This window comes from Geotrypetes seraphini, chromosome 10 (genome assembly GCF_902459505.1).
Source record: "Geotrypetes seraphini chromosome 10, aGeoSer1.1, whole genome shotgun sequence".
Lineage (NCBI taxonomy): Eukaryota > Metazoa > Chordata > Amphibia > Gymnophiona > Dermophiidae > Geotrypetes > Geotrypetes seraphini.
In genome coordinates, this window is record NC_047093.1 from 133,243,055 (window position 1) to 133,261,234 (window position 18,180).

At 44.4% G+C, this 18,180-nt stretch overlaps 2 protein-coding genes across 3 annotated transcripts in view; one reads left to right on the plus strand and one right to left on the minus strand.

Moving 5' to 3' along the window:
• Positions 1 to 18,180, minus strand: part of LOC117368581 — a 126,780-nt gene that overhangs the window by 64,998 nt on the left and 43,602 nt on the right.
• Positions 249 to 16,327, plus strand: LOC117367647 (zinc finger protein 708-like). Of its 2 annotated transcripts, none has more exons than XM_033960413.1 (7): positions 249 to 479; positions 5,210 to 5,336; positions 5,624 to 5,737; positions 5,889 to 5,987; positions 8,339 to 8,452; positions 13,012 to 13,119; positions 13,334 to 16,327. In XM_033960413.1, exons 1-7 carry the CDS (start codon positions 456 to 458, stop codon positions 14,935 to 14,937), a joined length of 2,190 nt encoding a protein of 729 aa, XP_033816304.1. In that variant the 5' UTR covers positions 249 to 455; the 3' UTR covers positions 14,938 to 16,327. The 2 variants fall into 2 exon arrangements, with proteins under 2 accessions (XP_033816304.1, XP_033816305.1); XM_033960414.1 differs by having other exon boundaries at positions 5,892 to 5,987.

The following is an 18,180-nucleotide window of genomic DNA, read 5'->3' on the forward strand; positions in this document are numbered from 1 at the left end:
CTAAAACGGTCACAGTCAACTCCTTACAAAACATATTATACAAAGAGAAAAATATAAAATTACATATTAAGAGATGCAGAATTATCAGATAGACTCAGGTCAGTTTTTCTGGTGTGAGATCTGCTGCCTGTATCGGCTATCTGTAGAGATCCACCTTAAGGAGGTGGGCTTCACTGAATGACCTCACCAAGGGGGCGGGGTGAAGAGCTCTGAGCATGCTCCTTCTTTTCCTATGGTCTGCAGAGCTGCAATTTAGGAAGAGACTGGGAGCAAAAGCTGCAACTGGAAATCCCTGCAAAACCCAGTCCCAGATCTGCAGAGGGAGAGAGGAGGAATTTATCTGAGACCTGGAATCAGCCCAGGCTGCTCCTGACTTATTCATCTTTCCAGGAAGAGGGAAAGCCCCAGCCTGAATCCATCCCAGCAGCAGAATTCAGAGGGAAAAGAGCAGGGAAATGTCTGCCCTGGGTTCTGATCAGGTAAATTCTTCTCTCTTGCACACAGAGTGACCCAGCACTTAAAGGAAAATGCTTCCTTGGGCAATTCTTCCAGCCTTTCCTTTTCTTGTACAAACCTCGGTTTGCGAGTAACTCGACTTGCGAGTGTTTTGCAAGACGAGCAAAACACTCCTGCAAACTTTGACTCACAAACCGAGCGTTGCCTCGCTAGGCGAGCCCCCACCTCGGGAACCAGCTTCGCGCCCTCTGCGGCCCACCCCCAAACCCCTACCTCGAGCGGACACCGGCACACACCAACCCACAGGACATACGCATGCCGGTAGCGAAAGAGCCTGCCGCTGATCTATGCTGGGCTACTGCATCTGTGCAATCTCAAGGCCTTCTGGCTCCCACCCTCTCCGAGATTCTTGGATTCTCCGCAGCAGTCCAGCATAGATCAGTGGCAGGCTCTTTCAGCACCGGCACGCGTATGTCCAGTGGGTTGGTGTGTGCCGGTGTTCGCTCGAGGTAAGGTTTTGGGGGGGGGGGGGCAGTGGGGAGGTGCAAAGCTGTTTCCCAGAGTGGGCGCAAGCAGCGCCAGTGGCCTGGGGGGGATCTTTTTGGGATGTGGAACGAATCATCCGAGTTTCCCTTATTTTCTATGGGGAAACTCGCTTTGATATACGAGTGCTTTGGTTTACGAGCATGCTTCTGGAACGAATTTTGCTCGCAAACCAAGGTACCACTGTATATGATTTGGAGAGAAGCACTAACCTAGTAGAAGACTTTACCCTGCTGAGGGTGATCTGTCAGAAGAATTTATAGTCTTCTAGAGCAGAGGTTCTCAACACGCGGTATTCGTACCCCTAGGGGTACGTGAGCTGCTTGTTGGGGGAACGCACTGCACACCCTTCTCCCTCCTTAATGGCCACAGGGGAACTCATGCCCTCTTTCCTGCCCGCTCCCCTCCACCAAAGCCGACCCGGAAGGCTTCCCTCTGATGTCAGAGCTGACATGTTCCAGATCAGTGGAGGATCCCAGTTACCTCCTTCCAAGTGGGCTGCTCCTAGCTGCCTTCAGCAGCACTTGTTGCAGGGATGCGGTGGGCTGACTCAGAAGCCTTCTCTCTGACGTCTGAGGGAAGTCTGTGGGTCAGCCATGTGCAGCCTGTAAGAGATGCTTTCTGCAACAAGTGCCGCTGAAGGCAAGAAGAAGCAGTCCAACTGGATGGCCCTGAAGGGAGTGAGTGCGGCCCTGGAGCAAGCAAATAAGGGAGGAAGGGGACATAATCTGGGACAAAAGGAGAAAGGAGGGGGGAAGGAGTGCGTTGGGACATGGAAGGGGCACGATTTTGGGGAAAAGGCTGGAAGGCAGGGGGGGCATGAACTTGGGACACAGAAGGAAGGGAGGGGCATGAACTTGGGACATAGGAGGGAGGAAATAGAAAGGGAGAATTGTTGGGTATGAGTGTGAGTGTGAGTGAGGGAAAGAGATGGCGCACATGGAGAAAGGAAGAAAGGAAAATTGAGCAGAGAGAGAGAGGAGTGAGGTAGAGATGCATGGGGAATAGAAGGATGAGAGGGAGAAATGTTGGATATGGTGGTGGAAAAGGAACAGAGTGACAGATTGAAGGGATGCAAGGAGGAGGAATGTTGGACATAGTGATGGAGGGAGAGATGTGGCATGGTGCTGGAGAGGGGTGATAGAAGGAGAAATGGGCATGGGGTTGGTGGGTAGTCGTGAAAAATGCTGCACATGATCCATGGGGTGGGAGAGATGCACCCTGGATCTCTCTCTCTCTCTTTCCCCACTCCCTTTGCAGTAAGGGAGGGAATGAGAGAAAGACAGATGGACTGTGAGAGAAAGAGGGAGACAGGTTGAAAATGGGGGTGGAGGAAAGAGGAAGAAAAGTTGGACTCATGGAGGGACAGAGAGAGATGATTGGGGAATGGAATGAGGTCTGGAGGAGAGGAAGCATGCAGAAGAAAGGAAAGAAAGAAATAAATATTGGATGCACAGTCAGAAGAAAGTGCAACCAGAGACTCATGAAATCACCAGACAACAAAGGTAGGAAAATGATTTTATTTTCAATTTAGTGATCAAAATGTATCAGTTTTGAGAATTTATATCTGCTATCTATATTTTGCACTATATTTGTCTATTTTTCTATAGTTGTCACTGATGTGACATTGCATATTTTAATGTCATCTGCCTTAACCTCTTTGAAAAACACCTGAATACGAATGATAATTAACATTTTCTCTGCGTACTGTGTGCATTGTGTTTTTTAAATTTTGTGGTTATCATTATGTATTAAGATTATATTGTGTTTATATGAAAAATGAATGGAAGAAATTGCATTACAATTAGTACTATTATTATGGGCGGGGGGTACTCGGTTGATATTTGTTAGACTTGGGGGGTACTTGGCTTGAAGAAGTTGAGAAACTCTGTCCTAGAGGACCTGGCTCCAGGGATTTATGAAAACAGAAGGAGGGAAGAAGAGCTTCCTGTTTGTCTTTTATCTGATACTTTTAATACAATTCAGGTTCAGGATTGGAGGCCACTATTATACATTTATGCTGCCAGGAATGTGTGATGTTTCTGGCTGCATTAACACTTGCAAAACTACTACAGGATTTCCTAACCCCCAGACAGGCAGAATACTGCAATCCAGCAGGTTAAGACTCCTAGCAGTGCTTCTTCCTTCATTCTCATTTGTGTCTTCAGCCAGATCTCTGTCCAGTTCTTCCTAGATGGCCCAGTGCATCTCGTTCTTTGCCCACGCCCTTTGCCTCTCAGCCACGTTGCCATAATTGACAAAAAGAAGTACTCATTACCCCTTCCAAACAGATTACATGAGAACATAAGTCCATCAAGCCCAGTAGCCCGTTCTCATGGTGGCCAATCCAGGTCACTGATTCCTGGCCAGAACCCAAGGAGTCACAATATTCCATGCTACCGATACAGGGCAAGTAGTGGCTTCCCCCATGTCTTTCTCAATAACAGACAGTGGACTTTTCCTCCAGGAACTTGTCTAAACCTTTCTTAAAACCAGCTACGCTATCCACTCATACCACATCCTCTGGCAACGCTTAACTATTCTCTGAGTGAAAAAAAATTTCCTCCTATTGGTTTTAAAAGTATTTCCCTGTAACTTCATCGAGTGTCCCCTAGTCTTTGTCATTTTTGACAGTGAAAAATCGATCCACTCCGGATGTTGTAGACTTCAATCATATCTCCCCAAGCTGAAGAGCCCTAACCTTTTTAGTCTTTCCTCAGGCCTGACTCCAATGGTTTTCTGCCTTCAGACACTGACCAATTTTCTTTTCTTTCACCTCTTCACCTGCTGCTGCCTTCTCTTTCTTTCACCTACTATATCAGCCCAATGTGAGAGATTTCCAGTGTTCTCTAAGGACCAGGAAATCTGCTCAAAATATTACAGACTTGAGGGAACAGAGTTCTCTTCATACCATCTAAAATAATAAAACGCTAGCCGTGCATGCGCACTCAACTGCGTGCTTCTGTGATCTCTGTTCCGTGAGATGTAGGTCCGTGGCTTTGCAGGAGTGCGCTTGCGCGAGTCCCCAGCCTTACTTAAGTTTCCAGCACCTACCACTCGCCGCTAGCGCTGGACTTCCTGCTCTCCGTGTCGGCTCCTCTCACCCTACCTCGGACTTAAACTGCTGTTGTGAGACATGTCAGGCGGGGAACGACAGAGGAGCTGCAGCACCTTTTCAAACCCTCCCCAGCACTGCCGCCATCGTTGCTAAGTTTTTAAAGTCCTGAAAAGCCGTCGGCCATGAAGTATGCAGGTGGCATACTTCACGGCCGATGGCTTTTCAAACCGCCCCCCGCACCGCCGCCATCATTGGTAAGTTGTTTTTTTTCATTTTTTTTTAAATCTGGTAGTCCAGCGGTATCCCTACCTCGCACTCGCGGCTGCCAACGCTGGAGGGAGCTTTGTTGTTAAGGCCTGGCTTCTTCGGGCAGCAGCAGCATTTAAAATTCGCTGCTATTGCCGACTTCAGGCCTTACTCTCTGGCGGGTCCTGCCTACTTCCTGTTTTCATGAAGATAGGACCGGCCAGAGAGGAAGACCTGAAGCCTGGCAACAGCAATGAATTATGAATGCTGCTGCTGCCCGATGAAGTTCAAGGAGGAAAGGGAGCAGAGGGGGAGAGAATGGCTTAGAGGGAAGAAGACATGGCAGGGCATGCAGGGAAGGAGGAAGGTATGCCACACGAAGTGAAAAGGAAGGGGGAAAGGAAGGAGGAGATGCCATATGGAACAGAGAGAGAGAGAGAAGGCGGACACTGGATGGAAAGAGAAGAGAGGGCAGTGAATGGAAGGGGAAAAACAAGAGGGTGAACAGTAGATAAAAGGGGTGAGAGAGGGAGACAGACACTGAATGGAAGTGTGGGGGAGAGGAGGGACAGCCGCTGAATGGAAGTCTGAGGGACAGGGGGAGCAGAGGTTGGAAAGAAGTGGGGAGAGAAAGAAAGACAGATAGTGGGAGGGAGGGAGACAGAAAGGAAAGAAAAAAGAGACAGGGGCAGGGAGAGAGACAGAAAGAAAGAAAGACAGCGGCAGAGAGAGACAGAAATAAAGAAAGACAGACAAACATATATTCTAGCACCCGTTAATGTAACGGGCTTAAAGACTAGTATAATATACTGTACTGGAGATTTGATCTCATTGACAGAGGTATAGCAAAGTTTATGGCATAAACATCATAATGAAACTGTGACTATGTCCTCTCTGCTATTCCAGGCATCGATTACATTCAAGGATGTTGCCGCTTATTTCTTGGAAGTGGAGTGGAGCATTCTGGGAGAATGGCAGAAGGAGCTTTACAAGAAGGTCATCAAGGAGGTTCATGACATCCTCATCTCAAGAGGTAAATATGCCTTCTCTAGGCTTATACCTCTATCAGATTGCCCTAATCTCTATTTTGAGAGTATCCTTCAGAGATATCTCACTGTGGACTATGCCCTGCTGGGTGACTGTCGGCTGCTTTGGTCCCTTTTTAAACATCACTGCCACCCTGGTTAAGATCGAGCCCATCTTTCCACATTAAGCTCCCCCTTACCTAGTTCCTAACAGTGTAAGACATGACATGTCTTTTGATAGTAGCCAGATACCATAGAGGAGATTATCATTGAAATGTCCTTTTCCTGCTTCCAGGTTATTCGATTGTTAATCCTGACGTTATATTCAAGATTGGAAAGGAAGATGATAAATATTTCACTCAACAATTTGAGTGGAAGGAGGAAGAAGACCTGAATGATCCCACCAAGAGTAAGTAGATGTTTTGGATCTAAAGGGCTCCCTATTTTCAGATCTCAGGAGATGCGTCTTTGACCTCAGACATTTGGAGACTTGAAATCCATTTCCTAATGTAATATTATCAGATCCTTGGTGAAACCTTCTTGACCTGTTTTTCTCATAGCAGGCCTTCCAGTGGTAACATCTGTTTTTTCGCTGAGTGTTAAACAAGAGGAAGATCTCCCCTTTATGGACGATCCTGAATTAGAGCCTTCTGTAACAAGTACGTGTACAATTCTTTCTGTGCATCTTTACTAAGGTCATTTGGAACCATTTAGGAATCCAGCACTGGAAGGAAAAGACGCCGTCATCTCCTCCTAATGTCTGTTTCCATAGACAGAGTGGCTGCCTATGGGGTGGGATAAGACATCCAAACTTTTTCATCCTAGAGTGTCATGGGACTGAGAAATCTGCATTGTTGAATGGGCTGGTGGAAGTGGAGAGACTTATTCCTAGTTGCAGATATCCATTTAGAAACCAATTATTTGAGATTTTGTAAAAGGGTTAAATTTTGGCTGTTTTCAGTGCTGACTGATCGCATTAGCAGTGAATCTGAAACTTTCTGGCCTTTGTGTTTTTACCTTATTATATTTTATTGTATCTTATTTTTATGACACGTTTTATGATTTTGTTGTGTTTGTATGTTTATTTTATTTTTTTACCCCACATTGAGTGAATTTACATTAAGTTGAAAACAGTTTTATTAATAAAGGCTGAGAGAAGGTCAACAAACATAGAAATGGAAATACAATCAGCCCAAAAAAATACAGAATGAAGCCCCCTCCCATCCCATATCAACCTGCACTATTACACAAGTCTCCCACCCAACCAGCTTCCCATGATCAGGCATTACTGACAAATAGGCCTCCCACCCCCTCTTCAAGGTCTGTCTAAGTCCCCCCTCCCTACCAAACAATCCCACAACCCATATATATAGTTCCCAAACTTTGAGTGGATGTACATTCAAGTGTGTAATCCATGAATTAAATGAAATGAAATGCTTCTCCATTCCCAGCCTGTCCTCTCCTGACCTCCATGTGAGAGATGGGACCTAGGAACAGAGAAGCATGTGCTAATTGTGTTTTTATACATGGAAGGTCCTGATAATTGGACCTTGGACTGACTTCAGACACCCAGAGCTATTTCTGCAATATTCAGACCTCTCTGACCCATCCAGGAAACAGACTCCTGGCTTCCCTCCTCCAGGACACAGATCTCCGGCTTTCTTCTTCCTAAGGACCTCCAGGGACTCCAAACCAGAACTAAATTGACTATCACAGGTGCCGTTCTAAGAGTGCTCTGGAGCAACCACTGGCTCACAGGCATTCAAATGAAGGTCCCTGACCCAAGGGTAAATCGACAGTGCCTGCCTGATAGTTCAGTGTGTTACTTGTACCCTGAATAGGGGGGCTCCTTCTCTTAATGTTGGGGTGAGGAGCATTTGGTGCCACTGTTTCTGTCCCCCTCCAGCATTAAGAGTCATCTGAGCCACTCACAGCCATGGGCTGAGCTATATTCAGACCAGTCTCCAGTTCAATTTGGCCTTTCTGCTGTCCTGACTTTGTGTGATACTTTGCTGCTTAGCTGACTGAAAATCAGTGTTCACAAGGTAAGTAGGTGCTCTGCCCCCAGCTCATCCCTAATCTAACTGGTTAAGAAATGGCTGGTTAACGGTGATAACCAATTAACGTCACATATTGATCTTAGCAACTACTGTACTGTGTTTCCCCAAAAATAAGACAGCGTCTTATATTAATTTTAGGCCTAAAAAAGGCACTAGGTCTTATTTTCAGGGTATGCACATGATCATCTCGCCCTTCCTCTCCTTCACCCCAATTCTTCCTCTTTCCTTTCTCTCCCCCACATGTGCAGCATTTTTCCTCCCCTCCCGCCCATCCCTTGTGCAGCAGAACCCTTGAGCGAGCACCGCCTCTCCCCCCAGCACCCGCACCGCAGCGGAATCCCCATCCTTCCCACCCTCCCTTCGGAACCCCGCTGTGAGCTTTACTTACCTCCCTAAGCAGCGCCAAGCTGGCAGCACTCTAAACAGGCTGCTTCGGCCTTGTCCGCCTATGAATTCACTGCCGCGTTACTGTGGGAGGGTGGGAAGGATGGGGATTTGGCTGCGTGGTGGGTGCTGGGGGGGGAGGGGCGGTGCTCGCTCAAAGGTTCTGCTGCACAAGGGATGGGAGGGAAGGAAGGGAAATTGCCGGTGAATCTCGGGGCTAGGGCTTATTTCATGGGTAGGGCTTATTTTGGGGGAAACACAGTAGATGAAGAACAGAGTCTATTAAAAAAAAGGAAAAAGACCCACCTGATAGCACAGATTTTCATTAGATTTATGCATTGGCGGATTCCATAACAGACATGTTGGCAGCTCTTAAGGAAAAGAGTTCTCCACCTCAATATCAAAATGATCAAGATATTGATAGAATACATTTCGGATGATGATCAGTACAGCAGCACCCCTCTGTGCTAGTAGCAATGGCCATGAAAAGAGCATAATCTAAATACTTACAGGCCCTGTGATAACTGTTTTTAAAAACATATTTGACTGTCTTTGTCCTGTAATAGGCTCCCACAATGACAAGCCTGACATTTTATTCCGATTTGGGACTGAGCCTCAGGGATCTGAGGAAAGAGGAAATCTGACCACCACAGGCCCATGTGAGGAACTGCATCAAACAGGTGATGTAGCAGCTGATCCAAACATATCCTACAAGAAAGACGGTTTCTAATCTGCTTCTAACCTTTCTTGTGCTTCTAATGTATTTGTTCGGTTGCCTTTTTTTCCTTCTCTTTCTCTTACTCTCCCACACCATTTTCCCATCTGTCTGGCCCTTCCCTTCAATTTCTTTTAACAATTACTGTTACTCTTCCTTTATCAGTTTTTGTATCTCTCACTACTTCTCGCCTCTGTGCTGCTCCAAGATACTAAACCTTCTTCCCACCTACCCAGCAGCTTATGGGCTTTGTTCTCTGTGATGCCAGTTGGAAAGAGACAGGCAGGATGGTCTTACTGTAAGAGGGTGGAGAAAAGACACAGGAAGAATGAGGAAAGATGGTCAAACTAGGGATTCCAGAAGGGAAGGACTACACATAGCAGTAGAAGGTGGGGGGAGGCTTTTTTGTTGGTGGTTAAGTCATTTGTCCTTGGGTGTTATGGAATTTGTGCCTATTAGCAGTCTAGATAGAGTTAATAGTTTGTTTTCTAAATCGAATTTAGCTTTAATTTATTGTAATGGCTCTTTATTCAAAGTATTCTTTGCAATATTATTTTAAAATACAAATTAAAATAAAGGAAGATTGGATAATCTACTCACTGGCAGTACATAAGAACATAAGAAATGCTGCTGCTGGGTCAGACCAGTGGTCCATCATGCCCAGTAGTCCGCTCACGCGGCGGCCCTCTGGTCAAAGACCAGCACCTTAACCAAGACTAGCCCTACCAGCGCCCGTTCTTGTTCAGCAGGAACTTGTCTAACTTTGTCTTGAATTCCTGGAGGGTGTTTTCCCCTATAACAGCCTCTGGAAGAGCGTTCCAGCTTTCTACCACTCTCTGGGTGAAGAGGTGTCAGGTCAAAAGCGCACCGGGACAAAGGCACGCCCAGACAATTGAGCGCAGTGTGGAGGCACGCGCCGCTGTAAATTACTGTTTTTAGGGCTCCGACGGGGGGGGGGGGGTTGTGGGGGGGGAACCCCCCCACTTTACTTAATAGACATCGCGCCGCATTGTGGGGGCGTTGTGGGGGGTTTGGGGGGTTGTAACCCCCCACATTTTACTGAAAACTTCACTTTTTCCCTGTTTTTAGGGAAAAAGTTAAGTTTACAGTAAAATGTGGAGGGTTACAACCCCCCCAAACCCCCCATAACGCCGGCGCGATGTCTATTAAGTAAACTGGGGGGGGGTCCCCCACGCCCTAAAAACAGTAATTTAGAGCGGTGTGCGCCTCCGCGCTGCGCTCAATTGTCCGGGCGCGCCTTTGTCTTTCGCGCCGTTGTCTATGAACCGGGTGAAGAAGAACTTCCTAACGTTTGTAGCAGTTGGAAGGGGAGAGGAAGATTCACATTCCTAGCAACAGGGTGAAGAGAGGTGGGATCCTATAACAAAGGCCATATTCACAGCGGTTTTCATTGCATTAGTATAGTGTGTTCTCGTTAGCCACGTGTTCCAATAAAGTGTTACTCATTCTCACTATTCACGAACATTCTCGCTTATTGAGGGTCATGTACAGAATATTCCCATGAGGATGAAGTTATTCATAGAACTGTGCAAGAGAACTGTTAGACCCAAAGACTGTTGTTACAAAAAAAAAACCCTATCAAATAAATTTATAAAATACAGAATATGCAAGCTGTTCTTTACAAGAAATGTTCAGAAAATGCTACTACATTTCTATTCAAAAAACACTTCCCTACTTACTAATCTCCTCCCTACTCGCACATGCTTTCTCCCCCGTGAATAACACATTAGTTAAACCCTCGAATCATACCTACCAATATATATTCAGATTCCTAAATAAGCGACCACCTTCTGTATCCAATAAACTTCTTCCTTCAATGTTAGATTATTTTCTTCTGTTACCTGAATATATTGTTATTCTCCACTGTAATCTGTAATTTACTTGAATCTTTGCTATGGAATTCTCTCGGAAAAATCCAGATATCCTCTAATTTGTAACTCTCTACCGTATCATGTAACTTACATGAATCTTTGTTATGTAATTCTCTCGGAAATGTCCAGATCTCTTCTAATTTGTAATCCGCTTAGAACAGCAAGGCACAGGCGGAATAGAAATCACTAATGTAATGTAATGTACTCAGCACCACACATTTATCAAAAGTGTACAGTATACAGAATCGCACTGCTGTTCGTCTTATTTTTGGACTAAAAAAAATGGGAGCATATTACCCCCCTTCTATCAAGAACTTCACTGGTTGCCGGTAGAGTCCAGAGTTCTGTTTAAATTTTCCTGTATTTGTTACAAAGCAGTTTTTGGGGATGTTACCAGACTATCTTGCTTCCCACTTCTCTTTGAATCATCTCAAAAGAGTAAGAACATAAGAACATAAGAAGTTGACTCCGCTGGGTCAGACACGAGGTCCATCGTGCCCAGCAGTCTGCACCCGTGGCGGCCCATCAGGCCCATGACCTGTAATGTGATCCTTCTCTGATCTCTTTTATCCTTCTATCTATACTCTGTCTAAAACCTATCTTTACCCCTATTTGTATCCTTCAATCCCCCTATCGTTCAGGAATTTATCCAAACCTTCCTTGAACCCCCGTAGTGTACTCTGTCCTATCACAACCTCCGGAAGCGTATTCCAGGTGTCCACCACCCTCTGTGTAAAGAAGAACTTCCTAGCATTGGTAAAATAAATCTATTCAACTATCCCCCTTTAAAATCCTGCCAATATAAGAAGTTTTTTGACAGAATTTTTCCCTTCCAGGCGGTCAAACTGAATATGTGGCTAGGAAAACCTATATTAGAGGCCACTTCCTATTTTGATTTTAGGAAAACATTAAAGACCCGTCTGTTCGACATGTCTATATCCTAGTCCTAGAGATGCGGCATAGCGTCCTTGTTAAAGTTTGATCGGATCGCTTTACACCCTGAGGCAGCAGATAGGTGAAACGCTGGCCACCGTCGGTGTGCCGATCAACTGAGAAGATAAGTGGATTTTTCCTCTATCTTTTTGCACGAAACAGCCCTGCTCTAAGTTTACATATGGTGGGAGCTAGATTGGAGGTTTTTTGCCAGCGAGGTGTTCGCCCAACCACCTTGGACCACCATTGTGGTGGTGGAAGGGTTCCAGTCTGAGGCTTTTTCCTCCATTCATTTGAAACTCCCTTTATTGAAACTATAGCAGCACTGTTCACTTTTTTGTGACATCCATCACATTGTTTTTGTGAAAGTGTATATTTCAACATTATTGATTTTCACATATCCGAGTTGTTTCAGCTATATCCTAGTACAGTGGTGCCTCGCATAACGGACGCCTCGCACAGCGAACGCTGCGCACAACGAACTTCAGGTCTTGCTTCCCACAACGAACTTCGTTTCACACAACGAAGTCGCCCGAGCTGCATCCTTAACTGCCCTCTCTCGGCGCTACATATTTTAAACCCCCCTGCCGCCGCCACCGCATATTTTTAAACCTCCCCCCGCCGCCACATATTTTTTTAAAAAAGCCACCACTGCTGCAACTTTCTCACCCGCTCACTCGAACTGGTGGTCTAGCAAATTTCCCAGCCAGAAGCGCAGACAGAGATCAAGAGCAAGCCTTCTGTGCTACTGCCTGGGCCTGCGCTGATCTCTGAATGGCTGCAGTCAGCTCTCGCGGGACTCACAAGAACTAACTGCAGCCATTCGGAGATCGGCATGGGCCCACACAGGCGTGCAGAGGAATTGCTCCTGATCTCTGCGCTTCTGGCCTGTACGCCACTGGCTGGGAAAGATGGGAGGAATTAAAAAAGGTACTGGGGAGTATGTGGGGGGTGATTATAATACACAGCAAGGATCAACAAAACCCCTGTCTCCCCTCCCCTTCACATATATCCCCTCTATATCATGCTAACAGCTCTAACAAGATAAATTTATATTTTTTTATGTCATCTTAGCATATTTTATGCTACAGAACGAATTATTTTTTTTAACATGTATTGTTATGGGAAAACGCGTTTCACATAACGAACTTTTCGCATAACAAACTTGCTCCTGGAACGAATTAAGTTCGTTGTGTGAGGCACCACTGTACTACAACATGTCTTTAACCTAGTATTACAACTGTTTAACTCACTTTTGTTTCTTAACTGATGCGTTTCAATTTAAACTGATTCTTAATTCATGTATTCCAATTTTAATTGATTGTTTTTATTACGTCATTTCAATTTTACTGATTGTATGTATTTTATCTTGTTGTGAACCGCTTTGAACCTTTTTTGGTATAGCGGTATACAAAAATAAATTATTGTTATTATTATTATAAGGTCAATACTTCTATATTCGCGGTTTCGGTATTCATGGGGTTTTCTAGGAACCTAACACCAGCAAATAGCAAGAACGCAGTGTATTATAGGGATATGGGTCATTTCCAGGGTTACTCAGGATCCTTGATTCCTTCAGGATATTTAGATTTTCAGAGGTCACAAAATTCCCATCAGCTCAGTTTTAAACAAGTTTTGCTTTTCTTATGTCTTAAGTTTTGCTATGAAACCTGAAGTTATCTTTGCATTCTTCATATAGACAGCCAAACCTATACTGCTGATCCCACAGTAGAGATCCTGAAAATGGAAGAGGAACCTGTCAGTGACCAACTGGAGGGAGGAGAGGAGGTTACCGATACCAAGAGCGGTGAGCCCAAAATTCCTATGTAATAAAAACCTTGCTAGATAGTGTGGAGTATTTCTGACTTTTCACATAGAGTGTTTGGTTAGTGAATGTAATCAGAGTAAAGAGACTGGAGGGGACCTTGCACTTGTCTATGAGCAAATGACTTTAAAGACCTCTATATGTCTTACTCAATAGCTGTATAATTTATGTACACACTTTCATTTTTATCCAACAGATGATGGATTTGGGAGTAAGAGAATGAGAGAGTTTGATGGGCAGCAGAGGAAGGAATGGCCACACAAAGATCCGGATCCTTCAGCTGCTAGTGTGGGGGGTATTAGTACATTAAGACCACTTAGCATAAAAGAAAATACCCCAAAAGAAGAGAACTTGAATGTATATACTAAAGAGAGAAATTCCATAAACGGACAAAATCAGAGAAGCAGCAGGGAGAAACCTTGTCAGAGCACTACATGTGAGGAAATGTTCACTGGGAAGTCAAACCTGACAGGACAAGTTTCAGTTCATGAAAATGTTGTCAAAGAGAGAAAACCATCAGAATATTCTGTACATGATAAAAGCTTGTACATTTCTGATGAACCGAGAAGACATGAATCAATCAGCATTAGCAAGAAACGAGAGCATCAAGCCAACCTCAAGAGAGCAAAGCTATTTAAATGTTCAGTATGTGATAAGGGTTTCACTCAAGGAATTAACCTCAGAATTCATGAAACAATCCATACTGAAAGCAAGACATATGAATGTTCTGAATGTAATAAAAGCTTCAATCAAAGAGAACAACTCAGAATTCATGAAAGAGTTCACATTGGAGGAAAACCATATACATGTTCTGAATGTGGTAAAAGCTTCAGTCAGAAAGGTAAACTCATAATTCATGAAATAATCCACACTGGAGAAAACCCATATACATGTTCTGACTGTAGTAAAAGATTTAATCGAAAAGATAGCCTCATAATTCATAAAAGAATACTCCATGGAAATTGTGAAAGAATGCACACTGGAAAAAAGTTGTATAAATGTTCTGAATGTGATAAAAGCTATAATCGAAAAGATAACCTCAGAGATCACGAAAGAATCCACACAGGAGAAAAACCATATAAATGTTCTGAATGTGGTAAAAACTTTAATCGAAAAGATAACCTCAGAGATCACGAAAGAATCCACACAGGAGAAAAACCATACAAATGTTCTGAATGTGGAAAATCTTTCAATAATGCAGGTAGCCTTGTAACTCATAAAAGAATCCACACTGCAAAAAAAATATATGAATGTCCTAAATGTGGTAATAGATTCAAACAAAACAGTGAACTCAGAAAACATGAAAGAATCCACACTGGAGAAAAACCATATAAATGTTCTGAATGTAATAAAAGCTTCATAGAGAAAGGCAAACTCACATCTCATGAAAGAATCCATACTGGAGAAAAGCCATATAAATGTTCTGAATGTGGTAAAAGCTACAAAGAGAAAGGCAAACTCACTGCTCATAAAAGAATCCATACTGGAGAAAAACCATATAAATGTTCTGAATGTGGTAAACACTTTAATCGAAAAGATAACCTCAGAGATCACGAAAGAATCCATACAGGAGAAAAACCATATAAATGTTCTGAATGTGGAAAATCCTTCAATAATGCAGGTAGCCTCGTAACTCATAAAAAAATCCACGCTGCAAAAAAACCATATAAATGTTCTGAATGTGATAACATTTTCAATACTAAATATAAATTCAGAGCTCATGAAATAATCCATACTGGAAAAAAAATCCCCAATGTTTTCAATATGATAAATCCTTCAGTAATACAGTTAGACTCATAGCAGCTGATTCTATAAATGGGCATCCCGATTTTAGGCAGCGGTAGGCTCCTACCACCGTCTAGAAGCCAATCGAGACAAATGGTATATTTTAAATCCCGAGGCGTTTGTTGTGGTTGAGGCTGGGCATGGGTGTGGTTTCACCCGGAAGTGGCTCTAGGCATCTCCCTAGGGCTGCGTAGATGTGGCTGCTGAGCTGATTGCAGTAAGGGAATTCCCCTGCCATGATCAGCTGAGCGGCTGGGACTGGGAATCCCCCTCCCCTATTTATTTTTTCAACGACCTAAAAACACAGTCCACATGTGTATTACGCAGAGCCAGTATTATGGACAGACCACCACTTAGTACCCTTTGAACTAAAACAACCAGAAAGTAGGAAACAATCAAAAAACTCTGGAATGAGACTAAAAATAGGGAGAGGATTCATAGACAGCATCAAATTCAAAAACAGACTGGAGACATACCTCAGAGAAGTAAAACCCGAGATCAAAGACCTTACAGAATGGGTGAGACTATGGGATGAGTCACTGGACTAATGGGAGGTAACCCCATTAAAATGACAAAAAGAAAACAATCAAAAGAAAAGATGGGTTCACCCCTCAGATGAAATCGCGAAGCTAAAAAGAAATAAAATACGAAAGGAAATGGAAGAAATCAGACGAAGATAAAGAATCCAAACGAACCTGGCTTAGAGTCAACAGAATTGAAACATTTTGAACTGTAACTATGGCAAATTGTAACCTGTTAATTGTATATTATGTATGTTAACCTGTAACCCATTCTGAGGTCTTTGGGGAAAATGGGATAGAAAAGTAAGAAAGAAAGAAACTATAAATGTTCTGAATGTGGGAGAAGCTAAGAAACTGAAAACCCCTCTCTGATTAATGACTGTGTGATAAAGGAACTTGAATAGGAAGGTGTATATAAATATCTAGGACTAGAGGAAGAAGCAATTATCAAGCGAGAATAAAATCAGTAAAGACTAAAACTGATACTGACGAGTACATTAAAATCATAGACTATGATACTGGCTGTTAATCAACTGGTACTTCTGCACTCTCATATAGTTTTGGTTTTGTAGACTGACCTCTTAAAGGCATTTAAAAACTAGAATCAGTGGATGCTAAGACTCCATTCGTAGAGTGAAAGGAGGGATGAGTCTCAGTGAAACTGATTACAACTATCGAATAACTATCATAGGCTTAGTTAGGGCTAGATTTGCAAGCTTTGCAAGCCTTATCCGACCTCGACCCGATTCACTGACCTCCTGGCCGATCAACCTCCCACCCGATCCGATCTGCGCATGCAAAGTAGGAAGGCAGCGATTCACTAAACAGAAGAAGGACCACCGATTGGGCTGGCTGATCCAAAATGAAGCGACTGCCGAGGACCAATCGCTCACATCCTTGCCGACTGTCCTGCTCTCTATCGCCCTGAAATCCCAGCCCTGCGGCCCCGAAATCCCAGTATCAAAACAAAAATAAAACATTTTAAACACATCTCCCTTGTGCAAAAAGCACAAGAAGGCAAGTTCTGCCGACTCTCCTGCTCTCTTCCGCCCTGTCCCTGCCGCCCTTCCCTGCAGTGCGAGTCCATGGTTTTAACCCCCAGGTTAAAAGCATGTTCTGTCCTAGCTAAAGTGTCTTTTGCCCACTCAACACTGCAGCCACCCTGGAGAAGCGGAGACTTAGAGACATGATAGAGACTTACAAGATCATGAAGGGCATGAAAAAAGTGGAGAAGGATAGATTCTTCAAACGTTCATAAGAACATAAGAAGTTGCCTCCACTGGGTCAGACCGAGGTCCATCTCGCCCAGCGGTCCGCTCCCGCGGCGGCCCATCAGGTCTGCGACCTGTGAAGTGGTTTCTGACCACTTCTGTAACCTACCTCAAGTTATATCTGTACCCCTCTATCCCCTTATCCTCTAGGAACCTATCCAAACCCTCCTTGAACCCCTGTACAGAGTTCTGGCCTATCACATTCTCCGGAAGCGCGTTCCATGTGTCCACCACCCTCTGGGTAAAAAAGAACTTCCTAGCATTTGTTCCAAACCTGTCCCCTTTCAATTTCTCCGAGTGACCCCTAGTGCTTGTGGCTCCCCTCAGTTTGAAGAATCTGTCCTTATTTACTCTCTCTATGCCCTTAAGGATTTTGAAGGTTTCTATCATGTCCCCTCTAAGTCTCCTCTTCTCCAGGGAGAACAGCCCCAGCATTTTTAACCTGTCAGCGTATGAAAAATGTTCCATACCTTTTATCAGTTTAGTCGCCCTCCTCTGCACTCCCTCGAGTATCGCCATGTCCTTCTTGAGGTACGGCGACCAGTATTGAACACAGTACTCCAGGTGCGGGCGCACCATTGCGCGATACAGCGGCATGATGACCTCCTTCGTCCTGGTTGTAATACCTTTTTTGATGATGCCCAGCATTCTGTTTGCTTTCTTTGAGGCTGTTGCAAATTGCGCCAATGGTTTCAGTGATGTGTCGACCATCACCCCCAGGTCCCTTTCAAGGTTACTTACCCCTTGCAGTGTTCCCCCCATTTTGTAGCTGAACATCGGGTTCTTTTTCCCTACATGCATGACCTTGCATTTCTCTACGTTAAAACTCATTTGCCACTTTTTTGCCCAGTCTTCCAGTCTCGTTAGGTCCCTTTGCAGGTCTTCACAGTCTTCCGTGTTTCTAACCCTGCTGCAGAGTTTGGTGTCATCAGCAAATTTGATAACCTCACATTTTGTCCCTGCCTCCAGATCGTTAATAAATATATTGAACAGTAGAGGTCCCAGCACCGACCCCTGCGGAACTCCGCTCGTGACCCATTGCCAGTCTGAGTATTGGCCTTTTACTCCAACCCTCTGTTTCCTGCCTGCCAACCAGTGTTTGATCCATCGGTAGATATCCCCTTGCACCCCGTGGTTCCACAGCTTTTTAAGTAGCCGCTCGTGAGGTACCTTATCGAAGGCTTTTTGGAAGTCAAGGTAAATGATGTCTATGGATTCCCCCTTATCCATCTGGCTGTTTATTCCCTCAAAGAAGTACAGCAAGTTCGTGAGGCATGACCTTCCCTTGCAGAAGCCATGCTGGCTCGCCTTCAGTTGTCCATTGTTTTCTATGTGTTCGCAGATTGTGTCCTTTACCATTGCTTCCATCATCTTCCCTGGAACCGAGGTCAAGCTCACAGGCCTGTAGTTTCCTGGGTCACCCCTTGATCCCTTCTTAAAGATGGGCGTGACATTTGCTATTTTCC